The 18,087-nt window shown below is 42.5% G+C and overlaps 2 protein-coding genes across 2 annotated transcripts; one reads left to right on the plus strand and one right to left on the minus strand.

Annotated features, from left to right (window-relative positions):
- Nucleotides 1-14,629: 14,629 nt before the first annotated feature.
- Nucleotides 14,630-15,826, plus strand: LOC134218249 (KRR1 small subunit processome component homolog). Its single transcript, XM_062697173.1, has one exon. It carries the CDS (start codon nucleotides 14,744-14,746, stop codon nucleotides 15,791-15,793), a length of 1,050 nt encoding a protein of 349 aa, XP_062553157.1. The 5' UTR covers nucleotides 14,630-14,743; the 3' UTR covers nucleotides 15,794-15,826.
- Nucleotides 15,827-16,918: 1,092 nt separating this feature from the next.
- Nucleotides 16,919-17,632, minus strand: LOC134218251 (NEDD8). Its single transcript, XM_062697174.1, has 3 exons — nucleotides 17,473-17,632; nucleotides 17,284-17,414; nucleotides 16,919-17,227 (listed from the first exon to the last, which is right to left on the minus strand). The coding sequence occupies exons 1-3, from the start codon at nucleotides 17,488-17,490 to the stop codon at nucleotides 17,140-17,142; spliced, it is 237 nt and encodes a 78-aa protein (XP_062553158.1). The 5' UTR covers nucleotides 17,491-17,632; the 3' UTR covers nucleotides 16,919-17,139.
- Between the last annotated feature and the right edge of the window lie 455 nt (nucleotides 17,633-18,087).

An 18,087-nucleotide genomic window follows, 5' to 3' on the forward strand; every position in this document is an offset into this window, starting at 1 on the left:
CAGCTTTCCAGTTAGCTTCTTTTCAGCACATAGCTCTGTTGATGCGGGGATCCTGCGTGAACGGAATGGGGGTCATTTATTATCAAAGTTGAGCAACTTGCTCCTCTAGACGAACCTCGATCACCTCCGTCAATTGTTTCTCGGAGGTTAAACTGCAAAGAATAAAAAAATAAATTTTAATGTTCCCATTCCCATTAAATATGGTAACTTACTTTCTCATTAAGCTCTATAACCTCGGGTCGAAATCTAATGCCCTTGATACTAAGATTAATATGAAATTAGTTTGGCGTCCTCGAATTCCTTAATAACTTAATAACTTAATAACTTAAGATAGGGTAGGTCATCTGCAAGAGAAATAAAAAGTATATTAAATTACAAATAATCGAGCTGATTCATTGCACTTACAATTGATCACATAATCCGCCGTGATATGCTCCATGGTAACCTCGTGTGCTTGCAGGCAGGGGATCGGCTTACAGCGTAGTAGAAGGTGATAGCAGAACCGTAATCCAGCCCTGATCCTTTTGGTTCATAAGATCCATCTTTTCAGAATACCTAGTTCTCCGATGATGATTTGAGACGATGAGATTGACAAGACTGGCAAAACCTAAATAAAAATAATCCTAGGTGTATATATTGATTCAATTAGTTATGAAAATTAAAACTAAATATCTACGGACACTAAAAGAATTTACGGCCACTGCAAAACACTATCAAATAAGGCTATAGTACTTTTGGTTTTGTTTCTAGAATCCTTTTGGGATCCATACTAACTTCAAGAGAGAATCCTTTTTTTTCATAAGGGATTTCCTACTGCCTTCCATGAAGGGTTTTTTTTAATTCAGTAACGATTTCTGATAATAAATAATTCAAAGTGGAAACCAGCTATTGTTTTTTTAGATTAATTAATAAATTCTTTCAAAATTTCTGGAAGGATATCTTTGTGATAACTGGGACGAATCCTTCTGGTATCCTTTGAGGATTCATTCAAGAGTTCTAGGAGAATTTCTTCGAAATCGTGAGAATTCCGAATTCAAAATTCCGGAATTTCGGAGAAATTTTCACTAAATTCCTGTACGCATTCTCTCGAGATGCTTGGAATTATTCAGAGTATCTGAAATAATTTTTGAAAATATCAGAAGGAATTCTATCAGAATTTCTGCAGGAATGCTCACGAAAATCATTTAGAATTCTCTTTACATTATTAGAGAAATTCTCTCGAAATTTGTTGTGGCAATCTCTCGGAGAGCCATGAAGGCACACGGTATTCCTGAAGAAATTATCTAGAGATTCTAGGAGGGTTCCACACGAAATGTAAGAGGGTATCTCTCTGAGTACCTGGAGGGAATCTTCCAAGGATTATTGGAAGAACTCTTTCGAAATATCTGGAATAATTCTCTAAAAAAATTCAAATAATATCCAATAATATCCAGTCAAATGAGTCCAACGCAGATGTTCTAGGGTCCCTAAATTGTCCGGGAGTTGATTTCAATTGATCTACCAGGTCAACTACGACTGACATTAAACCGATAGCAACCCAGCATGTCCATATAAGTCTTTAGAGCTCTTGTGAATGCTTTATCATTCAAATAAGCCCAACGCAGATGTTCTAGAGTCTCCAAATCATCCGAAAGGTTACTCAGGAATTCCTTCAGAAGCTCCTCAGGAATTCCTTTGGAAGTTCCTCAGGAATTCCTTCGGAAGTTCCTCCACGAATTCCTTCAAGTTCCTCCAGGAATTCCTCCGGAATTTCCTTCAGGAATTCTTTCGGAAGTTCCTCTAGAATTCCTTCGGAGTTCCTCCAGGAATTCCTTCAAGTTCCTCCAGAAATTCCTTCGAAGATTCCTCCAGGAATTCCTTCGAAGGTTCCTCCAGGAATTCCTTCGAAGTTTCTCAGGAATTCTTTCGGAAGTTCCTCCGGGAATTCCTCCGGAAGTTCCTCCGGGAATTTCTCCGGGAATTCCTCCGATAGTTCCTCCGGCAATTCCTTGGGATGTTCCTTCCGGAATCCTTCCGGAAGTTCCTCCAGCAATTCCTCCGGAAGTTTCTCCAAGAATTATTCAGGAAGTTCTTCCTGGAGGAATTCCTGGAGGAACTTTCGGAGGACTTCCTGGAGGAACTTCCAGAGGACCTCCTGGAGGAACTTCCGGAGGACTTCCTGGAGGAACTTCCGGAGGACTTCCTGGAGGAACTTCCGAAGGACTTCCTGGAGGAACTTCCGAAGGACTTCCTGGAGGAACTTCCGGAGGACTTCCTGAAGGAACTTCCGGAGGACTTCCTGAAGGAACTTCCGGAGGACTTCCTGGAGGAACTTCCGGAGGACCTCCTGGAGGAGCTTCCGGTGGACTTCCTGGAGGAACTTCCGGAGGACTTCCTGGAGAAACTTCCGGAGGACTTCCTGGAGGAACTTCCGGAGGAATTCCTGGAGGAACTATCAGAGGAATTCCTGGAGGAACTTCGAAGGAATTCCTGGAGGAACTTCGAAGGAATTCCTGGAGAAACTTCCGGAGGAATTCCTGGAGGAACTTCCGGAGGACTTCCTGGAGGAACTTCCGGAGGACTTCCTGGAGGAACTTCCGGGGGACTTCCTGGAGGAACGGCCGGAGGACTTCCTGGAGGAACTTCTGAAGGACTTCCTGGAGGAACTTCCGAAGAACTTCTTGGGGGAATTTTCGGAGGACTTTCTGGAGGAACTTCTGGAGTACTTCCTGGAGAAACTTCCGGAGGACTGCCTAGAGGAACATCCAGAGGACTTCCTGGAGGACCTTCCGGAGGACTTCCTGGAGGAACTTCCGGAAGACTTCCTTGAGGAACTTCCGGAGAACTTCTTGGAGGAGCTTCCCGAGGAGGACTTCTTGGAGGAGCTTCCGGTGGACTTTCTGGAAAAGAGCTTCCGGAGGAATTCCTGGATGAACTTTTGGAATTCCTGAAGGAACTTCATTAGGAATTCCTGGAGAAACTTCTGGAGGAACTTCCGGAGGAATTCCTGGAGGAACATCCGGAGGAATTCCTGGAGAAACTTCAGGAGGAATTTCTGGAGGAACTTCCGGAGGAAATCCTGAAGGAACCTCATAAGGAATTCCTGGAGGAACTTCCGGAGGAATTCCTGGAGGAACTTCCGGAGGAATTCCTGGAGGAACTTCCGGAGGAATTCCTGGAGGAACTTCCGGAGGAATTCCTGGAGGAACTTCCGGAGGAATTCCTGGAGGAACTTCCGAAGGAATTCCTGAAAGGACTTGTGAATAAATTCCTGGAAGAACTTGTGATGGAATTCCTGGAAGAACTTGTGAAGGAATTTCTGGAGAAACTTCCGAAGGAATTCCTGGAAGAACTTTCGAAGGAATTCCTGGAGGAACTTCTGAAGGAATTCCTGGAGGAACTTCCGGAGGAATTCCTGGAGGAATTTAAGGAGGTAATCTGGAAGAACTTTCGAAGAAATTCTTGGAGAAACTTCCAGAGAACTTACTGGAGGAAATTCCGAAGGACTTCCTGGAGGAACTTCTGGAGGACTTCCTGGAGGAACGTCTGGAAGACTTCCAGGAGGAACTTCTTGGAGGACTTTCTGGAGGAACTTTCGGAGGTCTTCCTAGAGGAACTTCTGGAAGACTTCTTGGAGGAACATCCGAAGGACTTTCTGGAGGAACTTCTGGAGGACTTCCTGGAGGAACTTTCGGAGGAATTCCTGGAGGAACTTCGAAGGAATTCCTGGAGGAACTTCTAAGGAATTCCTGGAGGAACTTCCGAAGGAATTCCTGGAGGAACTTCCGGAAGGAATTCCTGGAGGAACTTCCGAAGGAATTCCTGGAGGAACTTCCGAAGGAATTCCTGGAGGAACTTCCGAAGGAATTCCTGGAGGAACTTCCGAAGTAATTCCTGGAGGAACTTCCGAAGGAATTCCTGGAGGAACTTCCGAAGGAATTCCTGGAGGAACTTCCGGAGGAATTCCTGGAGGAATTTCCGGAGGAATTCCTGGAGAAACTTCCGGAGGAATTCCTGGAGGAACTTCCGGAGGACTTCCTGGAGGAACTTCCGGAGGACTTCCTGGAGGAACTTCCGGAGGACTTCCTGGAGGAACTTCCGGAGGACTTCCTGGAGGAACTTCCGGGGGACTTCCTGGAGGAACTTCCGGAGGACTTCCTGGAGGAACTTCCAGAGGACTTCCTGGAGGAACTTCAGGAGGGCTTCCTGGAGGAACTTCCGGAGGAATTCCTGGATGAACTTCCGGAGGAATTCCTGGAAGGGAACTTCGGAGGAATTCCTGGAGGAACTTCCGGAGGAATTCCTGGAGGAACTTCCGGAGGAATTCCTGGAGGAACTTCCGGAGGAATTCCTGGAGGAACTTCCGGAGGAATACCTGGAGGAACTTCCGGAGGAATTCCTGCAGGAACTTCCGAAGGAATTCCTGGAGAACCTTCCGAAGGAATTCCTGAAAGGACTTGTGAATAAATTCCTGGAAGAACTTGTGATGGAATTCCTGGAATAGCTTGTGAAGGAATTTCTGGAGAAACTTCCGAAGGAATTCCTGGAGGAACTTTCGAAGGAATTCCTGGAGGAACTTCTGAAGGAATTCCTGGAGGAACTTCCGAAGGAATTCCTGGAGGAATTTACGAAGGAATTCCTGGAGGAACTTCCGAAGGGATTCCTGGAGGAACTTACGGAGGAATTCTTGGAGAAACTTACGGAGGAATTCCTGGAGAAACTTCCGAAGGAATTCTTTGAGAAACTTCCGAAGGAATTCCTGGAAGAACTTGTGAAGGAATTCCTGGAGAAACTTCCGAAGAAATTCCTGGAAGAACTTGTGAAGGAATTCCTGGAGGAACTTCCGAAGGAATTCCTGGAGGAACTTCTGAAGGAATTCTGATAGAACTTCTGAAGGAATTCCTGGAGGAACTGCAGAAGGACTTCCTGGAGGAACTCACGGAGCAATTCCTGGAGGAACTTCCGAAGGATTTCCTGGAGGAACTTCCAAAGGAATTCCTGGAGGAACTTCCGAAGGAATTCCTGGAGGAACTTCCGAAGGAATTCCTGGAGGAACTTCGAAGTAATTCCTGGTGGAACTTCCGAAGGAATTCTGGAGGAACTTCGAAGGAATTCCTGGAGGAACTTCGAAGGAATTCCTGGAGGAACTTCCGAAGGAATTCCTGGAGGAACTTCCGAAGGAATTCCTGGAGGAACTTCGAAGGAATTCCTGGAGGAACTTCAGAAGGAATTCCTGGAGGAACTTTCGAGAAGGAATTCCTGGAGGAACTTGAAGGAATTCCTGGAGGAACTTCTGAAGGAATTCCTGGAGGAACTTCAGAAGCAATTCCTGGAGGAACTTCCGAAGGAATTCCTGGAGGAACTTCCGAAGGAATTCCTGGAGGAACTTCCGAAGGAATTTCTGGAGGAACTTCCGAAGGAATTCCTGGAGGAACTTCCGAAGGAATTCCTGGAGGAACTTCCGAAGAAATTCCTGGAGGAACCTCCGAAGGAATTCCTGGAGAAACTTCCGAAGGAATTCTTTGAGAAGCTTCCGAAGGAATTCTTTGAGAAGCTTCCGAAGGACTTCCTGGTGAAACTTTAGAATACATTCCTGGAAGAACTTGTGAAGGAATTCCTGGAAGAACTTGTGAAGGAATTCCTGGAGAAACTTCCGAAGGAATTCCTGGAGAAATTTCCGAAGAAATTCCTGGAAGAACTTGTGAAGGAATTCCTAGAAGAACTTGTGAAGGAATTCCTGGAGAAACTTCCGAAGGAATTCCTGGAGGAACTTTCGAAGGATTCCTGGAGGAACTGGAAGGAATTCCTGGAGGAACTTCCGAAGAAATTCCTGGAGGAATTTCCGAAGGAATTCCTGGAGGAATCTTCGAAGAAATTCCTGGAGGAATCTTCGAAGAAATTCCTGGAGGAACTTCGAAGCAATTCCTGGAGGATCTTCCGAAGGAATTTCTGGAGGAACTACGAAGGAATTCCTGGAAGAGCTTGGAGGAATTCTTGAGAAACTTCCAGAGGAATTTCTGGATGAACTTGCGAAGAAAGTCCTGGAGAAACTTGTGAAGGAATTCCTGGAGAACTTCCGAAGAAATTCCTGGAAGAATTTGTGAAGGAATTCCTGGAAGAACTTGTGAAAGAATTCCTGGAGAATCTTCCGAAGGAATTCGTGGAGGAACTTCGAGAAGGAATTCCTGATAGAACTTCTGAAGGAATTCCTGGAGGAACTCTGAATGACTTCCTGGAGGAACTCACGGAGCAATTCCTGGAGGAACTTCTGAAGGAATTCCTGGAGGAACTTCTGAAAGAATTCCTGGAGGAACTTCGAAAAATTCCTGGAGGAACTTCCGAAGGAATACCTGGAAGAAGTACCGAAGGAATTCCTGGAGGAACCTCTGAATGAATTCCTGGAGGAACTTCCGAAGGAATTCCTGGAGGAACCGAAGGAATTCCTGGAGGAACTTCCGAAGGAATTCTTGGAGGAACTTCGAAGGAATTCTTGGAGGAACTTCCGAAGGAATTCCTGGAGGAACTTCTGAAGAATTCCTGGAGGAACTTCTGAAAGAATTCCTGGAGGAACTGAAGGAATTCCTGGAGGAACTTCGAAGGAATTCTGGAGGAACTTCGAAGGAATTCCTGGAGGAACTTCAGAAGGAATTCCTGGAGGAACTTCGAAGGATTTACTGGAGGAACTTCGAAGGAATTCCTGGAGGAACTTACTGGAGGAATTCTTGGAGAAACTTCGAAGAAATTCCTGGAAGAATTTGTGGAAGGAATTCCTGGAAGAACTTGTGAAAGAATTCCTGGAGAAACTTCCGAAGGAATTCGTGGAGGAACTTCGAAGGAATTCCTGATAGAACTTCTGAAGGAATTCCTGGAGGAACTTCGAATGACTTCCTGGAGGAACTCACGGAGCAATTCCTGGAGGAACTTCTGAAGGAATTCCTGGAGGAACTTCTGAAAGAATTCCTGGAGGAACTTCGAAAAATTCCTGGAAGAAGTACCGAAGGAATTCCTGGAGGAACCTCTGAATGAATTCCTGGAGGAACTTCCGAAGGAATTCCTGGAGGAACTACTGAAGGAATTCCTGGAGGAACTTCCGAAGGAATTCTTGGAGGAACTTCGAAAGAATTCCTGGAGGAACTTCTGAAAGAATTCCTGGAGGAACTTCTGGAAGGAATTCCTGGAGGAACTTCGAAGGAATTCCTAGAGGATCTTCCGAAGTAATTCCTGGAGGAACTTCAAAGGAATTCCTGGAGGAACTTCCGAAGGAATTCCTGGAGGAACTTCGAAGGATTTCCTGGAGGAACTTCAAAGGAATTCCTGGAGGAACTTACGGAGGAATTCTTGGAGAAACTTCCGAAGGAATTCTTTGAGAAGCTGCCGAAGGAATTCCTGGAGAAACTTCCGATGAAATTCCTGGAAGAACTTGTGAAGGAATTCCTGGAAGAACTTGTGAAGGAATTCCTTGAGAAACTTCCGAAGGAATTCCTGGAGGAACTTCCGAAGGAATTCATGATAGAACTTCTGAAGGAATTTCTGGAGGAACTTCCGAAGGATTTCCTGGAGAAACTTCCGAAGAAATTCCTGGAATAACTTGTGAAGGAACTCCTGAAAGAACTTGTGAAGGAATTCCTGGGGAAACTTCCGAAGGAATTCCTGGAGGAACTTTCGAAGGAATTCCTGATAGAACTTCTGAAGGAATTCCTGGAGGAACTTACGGAGCAATTCCTGGAGGAACTTCCGAAGGAATTCCTGGAGGAACTTCTGAAAGAATTTCTGGAGGAACTTTCGTAGGAATTCCTGGAGGAACTACCGAAGGAATTCCTGGAGGAACTTTCGAAGGAATTCCTGGAGGAAGTTCGAAGAAATTCTGGAGGAACTTCCGAAGGAATTCCTGGAGGAACTTACGCAGGAATTCTTGGAGGAACTTTCGAAGGAATTCCTGGAGTAACTTCGAAGGAATTTCTGGAGGAACTTTCGAAGAATTCCTGGAGGAACTTCCAAAGGAATTCTTTAGGAACTTATTTTATTTTCTTCTTGGTCTTATCTATCTTATTTGTATTATTTGTCTTATTTATCTTATTTGTCTTACTTACACCAGCACCACTGTTATCACCCAATTTCTATTCAAAGCTTTTGTGGAAACCTTGCACAGAAATCCTCTAACGATATTTTCTAATGTTGTTCTAGAAACGGCTCATGTATTCATTTTCCAAAACCAGCTGGAGTTTGTTTATTTTGATTTCCTCATTGCGTGATTGGTTGGTGCTGCTGCTGTTCTCTCCTTGAACCACTGCATGAGTGATACTATAGATAGTGGAATATATAGATGAGCGAAGATAAATCCTCTGTCTCCAAACGAACTGTCAAACGTGTCTCCAAACGAGCATGACGTCACGATTTCAATGGAAACATTAAGGGCTGTGACGTCATATGCGCGTGTGCACGGGCAAAAAAATCGACTCAGCCATGCTTTCGCTCATCTATAGATTCTACTATCTATAAGTGATACATTTCTTCCGCATTGTTGCCAATTTGTTTTGTTCTCCGTTTACGGCAAATTCTCAAGCAATTGTAAACTGCATGATGATGAAATCATTTTGGCGACACTGACAGCGTCATTCTGGCGGACTAATTTGGGCAATTTTCTCTCTCAGAGAGTGCTACCACGTGCTTTCTACGGAAAACCCTCCTCTCAGACCTTAAGGATTCCTCCACGATTGCCGAAGGAATCCTCAGGATTCAAGTATTCCCCTCGAGATTCCTTCCTTCTTCTCAGGATTCCCGAAAAGAATCCCTCAGAATTCGAAGGAAAACCCTCAGGATTCTCGAAGAATGCCCTCAGGATTCAGAAGAAATGCCTTCAGGACTCTGAAGGAATTCCCTCAGGATTCTCGAAGGAATCCTTAGGATTCGGAAAGAATCCCCAAAATTGAAGGGAATCCTTAGGATTCCCAAAGTAATGCCCTTAGGATTCCCAAAGGAATCCCCTTTGATGTTCCCGAAGGAATCCCCTTAGCAGTTCCCGAAGGAATCAACTTCGAATTGCCGAAGAAATCCCCTTTGGAATCCCGAAGGAATCCCTTTAGGTTTCCTGAAGGAATCCCCTCCAGAAGGAATCCTCTTAGGATTCCCGAAGGAATCCCCTCAGGATTCCTAAAGGAATCCCCTCAAGATTCCCGGAGGAATACCCCGAAGGAATGCCCTCAGGATTCCCGAAGGAATCCCCTCAGGATTCCCGAAGGAATCCCTCCAGGATTCTGAAGGAGTCCTCAGGATTCAGAAGGAATCCTCAGGATCCCAGGATTCTGAGAGGAATCCCTCAGGATTCCAGAAGGAATCCCCAGGATTCCCGGAAGGAATCCCCAGGATTCCCGAAGGAATCCCCCAGGTTCGAGAGGTCCCAGGATTCGAAGGAACCCCAGGATTCCCGAAGGAATCCCGCCAGGATTCCCGAAGGAATCCCGCCAGGATTCCCGAAGGAATCCGCCAGGATTCCTGGAATCTGAGATCCCAGGATTCTCGAAGGAATCCCGCCAGGATTCCCGAAGGAATCCCGCCAGGATTCCCGAAGGAATCCCAGGATTCGAAGGAATCCGCCAGGATTCGAAGGAATCCAGGATTCGAAGGAGATCCGCCAGGATTCCCGAAGGAATCCCGCCAGGATTCCCGAAGGAATCCCGCCAGGATTCAGAAGGATCAGTTCAGGATTCAGAAGGAGATCCCCCAGTTCAGAAGAATCCCCCAGGATTCCAGAAGGAATCCCCAGGATTCCAGAAGGAATCCCCAGGATTCAGAAGGAATCCCCAGGATTCTGAAGGATCCCCCAGGATTCGAAGGAATCCCCAGGATTCAGAGGTCCCCAGAGTTCCAGAGGATCCCCAGGTTCGAAGGAATCCCCAGGATTCAGAAGGAATCCCCAGGATTCCAGAGGAATCCCCAGGATTCGAAGGAATCCCCAGGATTCTGAAGGAATCCCCAGGATTCGAAGGAATCCCCAGGATTCAGAAGGAATCCCCAGGATTCAGAAGGTCCCCAGGATTCAGAAGGAATCCCCAGGATTCGAAGGAATCCCCAGGATTCTGAAGGAATCCCCAGGATTCTCGAAGGAATCCCCAGGATTCAGAAGGAATCCCCAGGATTCGAAGGAATCCTCCAGGATTCAGAGGAATCCTCCAGGATTCAGAAGGAATCCCCCTAGGATTCTAGAAGGAATCCCCCTAGGATTCTAGAAGGAATCCCCCTAGGATTCCCGAAGGAATCCCCCCAGGATTCGAGAAGGAATCCTCCAGGATTTCCGAAGGAATCCCCCCAGGATTCCCAAATGAATCTCCCCAGGATTCCCGAATGAATCCCCCCAGGATTCTCGAATGAATCCCCCCAGGATTCTCGAAGGAATTTCCCAGGATTCCCAGAAGGAATCCCCAGGATTCAGAAGAATCCCCCAGAACTATCGAAGCAATCCTTCAGAACTGTCGAAACAATCCCTTCAGGATGCCCTAATCAATGTCTTCAGAATTCCCGAAGGAATCGCTTAAGAATTCCCGAAGAAGTCTCTCAAGGATTCTCGAAGGAATCTCCTCCAGGATTCTGAAGGAATCTCTTCCAGGATTCCCGAAGGTATCTCCTCCAAGATTCGGAGGAATTCCTCCAGGTGACCTGTGGAAAACCTCTGGAATTCCCAAAGGAATCCTCCCAGGACTGTCGATGCAATCCCTACATGATTCTGAAGCAATCCCTTAAGGATTAAGGAAGGAATCTACCAGGAATTCCCAAAAAAAAATCCTCCCAGGTTTACGAAAGTAATCATCTAAGGATTGCCAAAAAACTCCACTTAGGATTCCCGAAGAGATCATTTAAGGATTCCCAAAGAAATTCAATAAGGATACCTAAACAAGTCCATTAATGATTCAAGAATGATTCCACTAAGTATTCTCGAAGAAATTCACCCAAGTTATCTGTGAAATCCATTCATGATTACCGAGAAGTACTTTCAGGATTCCCTTTTTTTTAGAATAAATCCCAGGAAATTGGCAATGAAATACTGAAAATAAATAATAAATCAATACTTAGAATACTTAGCTTTTGACATGGATGATTAATTCGACGTCGGTCCCATCGCCTGATGATTTACATAATAGCAGGAAAAATCACAGCAGTGGTCCATGGATCCTGCAGGATGCAGATTCGAACGTTATTATTGCTGCAATAGAAAACAAAATAATATTTATCGTTGTATCCATAATAGTTTAGGTAGGTATAAGATTCCTGAATCAAGAATGTTTTCAAGACTCACTTTTTCGAGACATATTTCGATCCGATAATCCTCCGCCTCGTATGCTGCTCCACCTTCTTGCCGAAAATTTCGGGATTTTAGCGATTCTGGGTTCTCGATGATTTCCTGGACAACGGTTTTCCGAGCAAATTTAACAACATATTTAATATGCAAATAATTTGTTTATCGCACACAACTCCGACTTCTCTAAATGGAAAAACGGTTATGAAAAAAATATGGCAACGAAAAAGCGCGCGAGCAATCTTGACAGCTAAACCGGTTCGACTGCCGCTGGCGTATGACTGTGTGGTGAACAAACAAACACTTGCAAAATTAGTTGACTAAAATATGCACTTGATTCGTGTCCAAGATGAATTTGAAGCCCGACTAGGGTGGTTTGTGTCAAATTTAGGTAGATTCCTGTTCGCTTTTAGACATCCTTCCGTGCGGGTTATACTGCCTCTTTTAATATCTTATCAGTATGGAATGTCAAAACCGCAATGTTTACATTTGAATTTTGTTGTCGGAGATGTGTATGAGCTATTGATTTCCGTAATGCAGCTTAAAAGGTATTTACCTTTTCGTATAGCAACTGACAAAGCGCTGTCATAGATGCTAGCAGATAGTGTAAGAAAACAATACATTAGAAGCAATATTTCTGTTGACGGCTACTGTTAAACGATTAGCAGCAGAGTAGCATCTATACAGATCGAGAAAATGTTGTCTAAAAACAATTTCAGCGATTGATGATGCATAAAAGTTAGCCAACAGAACATGCTGATAGATCAGAAAAATATATTAAGCTCTTTAGTGGAATGTATTAAACCGTCTAAGACGAATTAAGTACTGTCCATTTAATTCCACTAGTTATTTTCGTTATCTTTGCAGATACGTATTTCGACCACAACTGTGTGGTCGTCTTCAGTGTCTCGTACTTGACTCGACTTGACTCGACTCGGCTGTTTTATGCTGATAGATGTTTGAATAATGGTTGAAATAATGCTGAAAGCATAATTTTTAAGCTTATGTGCTAAAAGCAGCATGTAGGTCTCTTTCTAACGTTTATACAGCATGAATCTGAAGATAGCGTTAGTAAAACAACTTATAGGTTATGCGAAGAAGCACATCCATAATTTTCTTTGTTATTTACATATGTCTAAGTGACGGTGATGATAGAGCAGCGGCCATTGAATCCGGAGATCAGGAGTTCGAATCTAGGTAGCAACAAAATTGATATTTGAGTTTCCACAAAAAAACACATTGAATAAACTCTAAAACTTACTCTCCTCTCAAATAATATTTAATCAAATTGAATTCAGTGGCTGTATAAAACTTATTTAACAGATTCAAAAAATCTGAATAAGCGCTATTGAAGCGAATTATATTACTAAATGGTTTAGTAAAGATTGAGAAAAAAAAAATGTATAACATGCTGTACCAAGTAGTTGTGCAGACACGACAAAAACAGCTGAATAGATTCGTCAGATTTGCTGGTAAAAGCATTGAATAGAAGTTCTTGATCATATGTATAGCACACATATTCAGCTTGAAGCCGTATAGATGAGTTGAAATAACATTTACATTGACATTAAATGTTAGTTGGGTAGTCTCCAAGGATTTCCTGTATCCGCTTTCAGCTGAGGAGAAGCGTTTTTAGCTATGCCCAGGCGTTATAAATTTCACGGGCAAAGAGAGTAAGTCGTTTCTCACGGAGAGATGCTCTCACTGCAAGGAGCTGTGCCGAAAAAAGGTGTCAGACTAGGAATAGGCCTTTTCATGTGACACTGCCGAGACTGCACTTGTTTACAACCGCTGAACAGGCCTGCAAGTCCGAAGCTGTCATTTTCATAGAAGATCTGTCAATTGACGATGAAATCAGCTGTTTTTAAACGTCTCGTGAAAAGGCCCATTGGTCGGGGTTCAGCCAAAGCACACCAAGCGCCAACGAAAAATTACCGATTTTTCTGCTCAAACTTTCGTTTATCAGATTTAATTGATCGCAAATCGTATTGGATATCCCTCAACCCCATAACTGAGGATATCCTACTGCAAATGTATGCTTAAATTGATATGAAACAATTTATGTTTTTCTTAAACGAACAAAATATCACAAGTCGGTCGAAAAGCCGCTTGGTGCGGTTTGGCTGAACCCCGGCCAATTGTTCTACTGTATCAACTTTAACTATTCGACAGCGTAAACTTAGTAAATAAAAAGAATATGAAACATTTTGTTTTCATTATTATTTATGCAAAGCAAATGGCAAATAATCTATCTGTATTTGAACCATACCATCAACTGTTTCACGTAACGGTGCAACTATATAGTCCAACTATATTCTCAATTCCCTGGAGGTACATTATTCAACCTCACAAGGAACGGTTGTATTACTGTTCAAGTCTTGCAAGGTGGTTTGGTGGTTTGACTGGCTCATATGCCATCGCGTGCGGAAGGATTTGCTATCGACGAGTACTGTCTCCAAATTTCTAATATGACATCAGCATTTAGTCGAATAGGATTTTTATTGCACAGTTCGATAGCAAATCCTTCCGCACGCGATGGCATATGAGTAAGTCAAACCACCTTCCTTTTGCCAGTGGAGATATTTCAGCTTCCACGCTGATATTCTTCCCTCCCCTTCATGCGGGAGTTTGGTAGAAGGAAGGGTCGTGTGATATAATGCCATCACAAATATTGGCCCTCCGCTCGCTTTCAAATCGACTTCTATAAAAACATTCTTCATGCCTGCCGTATCCTAACGGAACTATCAATTCTTTACTTTCGCCTCTAATTCTAACATGAAACATCCCGCATAAATCCAAACGATAGCCGAACCATTATTGGAACGGTATACGTTCCAGGTTGAACCATAATGATAATGGTACTTAACCATAACCGTACTTTAGTCTGATAACGTTTTGACCATAGTGACTATGGTTTTCGTAGACCGGACTGTATGAGCAACGGGTTGTTAAGAATGTTAACCGTAAGAGAAAATGATTTTCTTCATACATTTTTGGAGGAAAAGATTGTATCAGTACTATATTGATTATGGTTCGTAGACCGTAAACATCATTTATTAAGGTTGAGATAATTCTTTTACCATAAATACGTATTGTTCGAAGAACTTAATGTTAATGGATAACGATATCAACTATGGTCATGATATATTTGTAACTGTACGAAGAACGGTAAATTCAAGATGATACGGGTTTGAGTGAAAACAACCCCTTTTTGGGTAGTTTTGTTTCTTTGTTTACGAATTCGTGAATGCAATCCCTTTTTGGGTAGTTTTGTTTTTTTGTGTACGAAATATTTCAACCACCGAAACGCCCGCCCCCGCCCATCACACACACAAGTGCAGTATTTGACGTTTGTAAATAATAAACAAAAACAACGTGTATTTCGTTGGTTTAATTTCTTCCCATCGTACGGCAAGGAACAGTATTCCATTAATTTAAAATCATTTGTGAATAACTGTGAAGTTAATAGAAGTTATGAGTGATTCGGAATCTGACGCCAATGACCAAGCAGGGGATATCGAACATTTCAGCGGACCGGTGGAGAACGCGTGGTTGCTGAAAATACCAGAGTTCAAAAAGGAAGATAACCCTCAAGGGCTGGCTGAGGAAAGCTCTTTCTCCTGCTTGTTTCCGAAATATCGCGAAAAGTACGTTAAGGAATGTTGGCCCTTGGTAGAGAAAGCTCTCGACGGGCATCGCCTGAAAGCGGAACTAGACTTGATTCAAGGTAACATGACGGTAAAAACCACACGGAACACATGGGACCCGTTCATCATTCTGAAGGCGAGAGATTTGATCAAGCTGCTCTCCAGATCAGTTCCTTTCGAGCAAGCTGTGAAGGTTTTGGACGATGAAATAAGTTGCGATATCATTAAGATTAAGAACTTGGTACGAAACAAGGCAAAGTTCGTCAAAAGACGTAATCGATTGATTGGTCCAAATGGATGTACTTTGAAGTCGCTGGAACTGCTGACGAATTGTTACGTTTTAGTTCAAGGAGCCACAGTTTCAGCCATTGGACCTTACAAGGGACTGCAATGCGTCAGAAAAGTTGTCGAGGAAACTATGAAAAACATACATCCAATCTATAACATCAAAGCATTGATGATCAAACGAGAATTGATGAAGGACGACAAGCTGAAAGAGGAAAACTGGGAAAGATTTCTTCCTAAATTTCAAGCTAAAAACACAACTAAGCGAAAGAAGCCCAAGGAGCAGAAGAAAAAGAAAGAATACACACCGTTTCCTCCTCCATTACTGGAGAGTAAGGTCGATAAAGAGCTGGCTTCCGGTGAATATTTCCTCACGGAGGATCAGAAAAAGGCAAAGCGATTACAAGAACGGCGAGAAAAGGAGCAGAAAAATTCCAGCATTCAAAAGCAACGGCGAGAGAAGGATTTCACCGCTCCGGATGAGAGTAAACCCAAGAAGACCCAAGCTAATGATAAAAGCAACAAAGTTGATGTTAATGCGTTGAAAAGTAAAATTGCTAAAGCAAATAAGAAAGCTAAATTTGTTAAATGAAAAAGACAATAAAATAAAATGGGTTGAACATAATCAATAAAAACAATCATTATTCGGTCCAACAGCCTTCACCAAACATGTTACGGATTGTGCTAAATCTGGAGGAAAATTATGCTCTTTTAGTGGAATGTCTTCATTTGTCATAAGACGAATTTAGAACTATTCCATTGAATTCCACCACATTGTAATCTTTACATATACGTTTCGTAACGGTAAGACCATCTTAAGTATCTCGTATTTGTCGAATCAAAAACGAGACACTTAAGATGCCCTTACAGTGTAAGTCGAAATACGTACTTGCAGAGATTAAAATGTGGTGAAACTAAATGGAATAATACTAAATTCGTCTTATGACAGATAAGTCTGGAAGTTGATTTCAATTTTTTTTTTAAGATAATTACAATCATAAATAAACCTAAAACTAGGTACAAAAAAATCTACATTATAATGGTTATGGTTGACCAAGCGTAGCTCAACCATAGAAAATAGTAAAAATATTTTAGGCTCTTTTTAGTGGAATGTATTCAACCGTCCAAGACGAGTTGAGTAATTTCTATTTAATTCCACTACGTTTTGTTATCTTTGCAGATACGTATTCCAAGTCCAGTCAAGTACGATACACTGAAGACGACCTCACAGTTGAGGTCGAAATACGTAATATTTTGTTTAGCTTAGAACTATAACAAGTGCTTTGAAAACACAAGTCGTATATGTTTTTGAAGGTCAATCCGTCCTAAAAGTACTAGGAATTTCAAAAACTATACCTATTTACGTTGCAGACTGCAATCGATTCCTAATCTAAGAAAACTTCTTGACTTCCCTGGGCATAACATCCTTATCGTGTTATCCACAAGAAGATTACGAATGCAAAAATGATGACACATAGAAACCTCGTAGTCAATAACTGTTAATAAACGCTAAAATGTTGGGCGACAGTGTCCCAGTGAAAGACTGGAACGCCAACAAAAAAGATGTAGATGAATAATCCAAATTGAAAAATGAATGATGACTCAATAACAATATAGTACCTACCAAACTAATAATAATCATTTGGCTTGGTAAATTTGGGGGTGTCTTTGTCGTTTATTATCCGTATTTGTATTTAGGAATAAGTTCGAATCAATATGTCATTAGCACACAGTTTTTTTTTCAGATCACTTTTCCATAGAAGTTTTATTTGTAGTAGTTTATAATAAAACAAAATAATTTAAACCTTATAGGAATAGAGAATCAAAAGTGAGCCATCGTTTTACCGCCATTTCAATCTGGACTTGAGTAGCCACACTGCGTCACACGCATCACGAATCATCCCTTCATCCTGCTTGGGGTTTCAACAACATTCAATTCTAAGGACTTCCGCCGCGAAGAGCCAGTACCAAATGAAGCACTGAACCTCCTTGCACTTTGTAATCCTGTGCGGTTTTGTCGTCATTCCTGGGGAAACAAGAACCTATTAGTACGATATATAGAATTTATTTTGAAGACATTACATTTGCTTTCCGGAAAAGATAAGACGCTGCTGTTGAGGGGGGATGCCTTCTTTTTCCTCGACCCTTTCCTTGATGCGGTCCACTTTATCCGTGGGTTCAATGTCGATTTCGATTTCCTTTCCAGTAAGGGTCTGACATTCATTGATTTAGTTGATTTATTCATGTGAGCAATACAAAAGAGGTACTCACCTTCACTTTGATCAGCATCCTGATGTAATTTGTATCCTAAATACTGGAAGAAAATTATTTTTATATGAGACGAATTTTCAGTTTTCTATTCGCCTTCTGACGCTTTAAAAAATCAGCGCAAAATGACAAATGCTGTCAAATGTCAAAATAAAAAGAAAAAAACTACGCCCTTCAGAAGTTTGACTGATGGTACACGCTAAATCGGTTTACGTCGGTATGATCGACTGATGATAGTCCCGACGAATTATAGATTGTTTCACCCTTGGTTTCACCCTGAGACGAGACCTGCAAAGACGCTGCTTCTTTTCTCTTGTTTTGACACTTGTTCTTCTTTTCATCACAGTTGACCATCGAGTTTCAACTGTTTACTTGACTGTTTCACCTAAGCCCCAGGTGGACCCTTCTGAGCACAATAAAAGTGTATCTAATTCACGAAATAGTTAATTCATTTTCATAAGGATTTTTATACCAAGAACAAAACACAGGTTTATTACTGATTATTAACAAGCTAAACGGAAGGTTTGGAATACTCGTTAAAGTAAAAAAGTCTTGGTAAAACAAAAATGATGTGGAATATTTTATTTGGGATACCAATACTTTCACTCAAAAAGCTGC

Source organism: Armigeres subalbatus, chromosome 2, assembly GCF_024139115.2.
Source record: "Armigeres subalbatus isolate Guangzhou_Male chromosome 2, GZ_Asu_2, whole genome shotgun sequence".
In the NCBI taxonomy this organism is placed as follows: Eukaryota; Metazoa; Arthropoda; class Insecta; order Diptera; family Culicidae; genus Armigeres; species Armigeres subalbatus.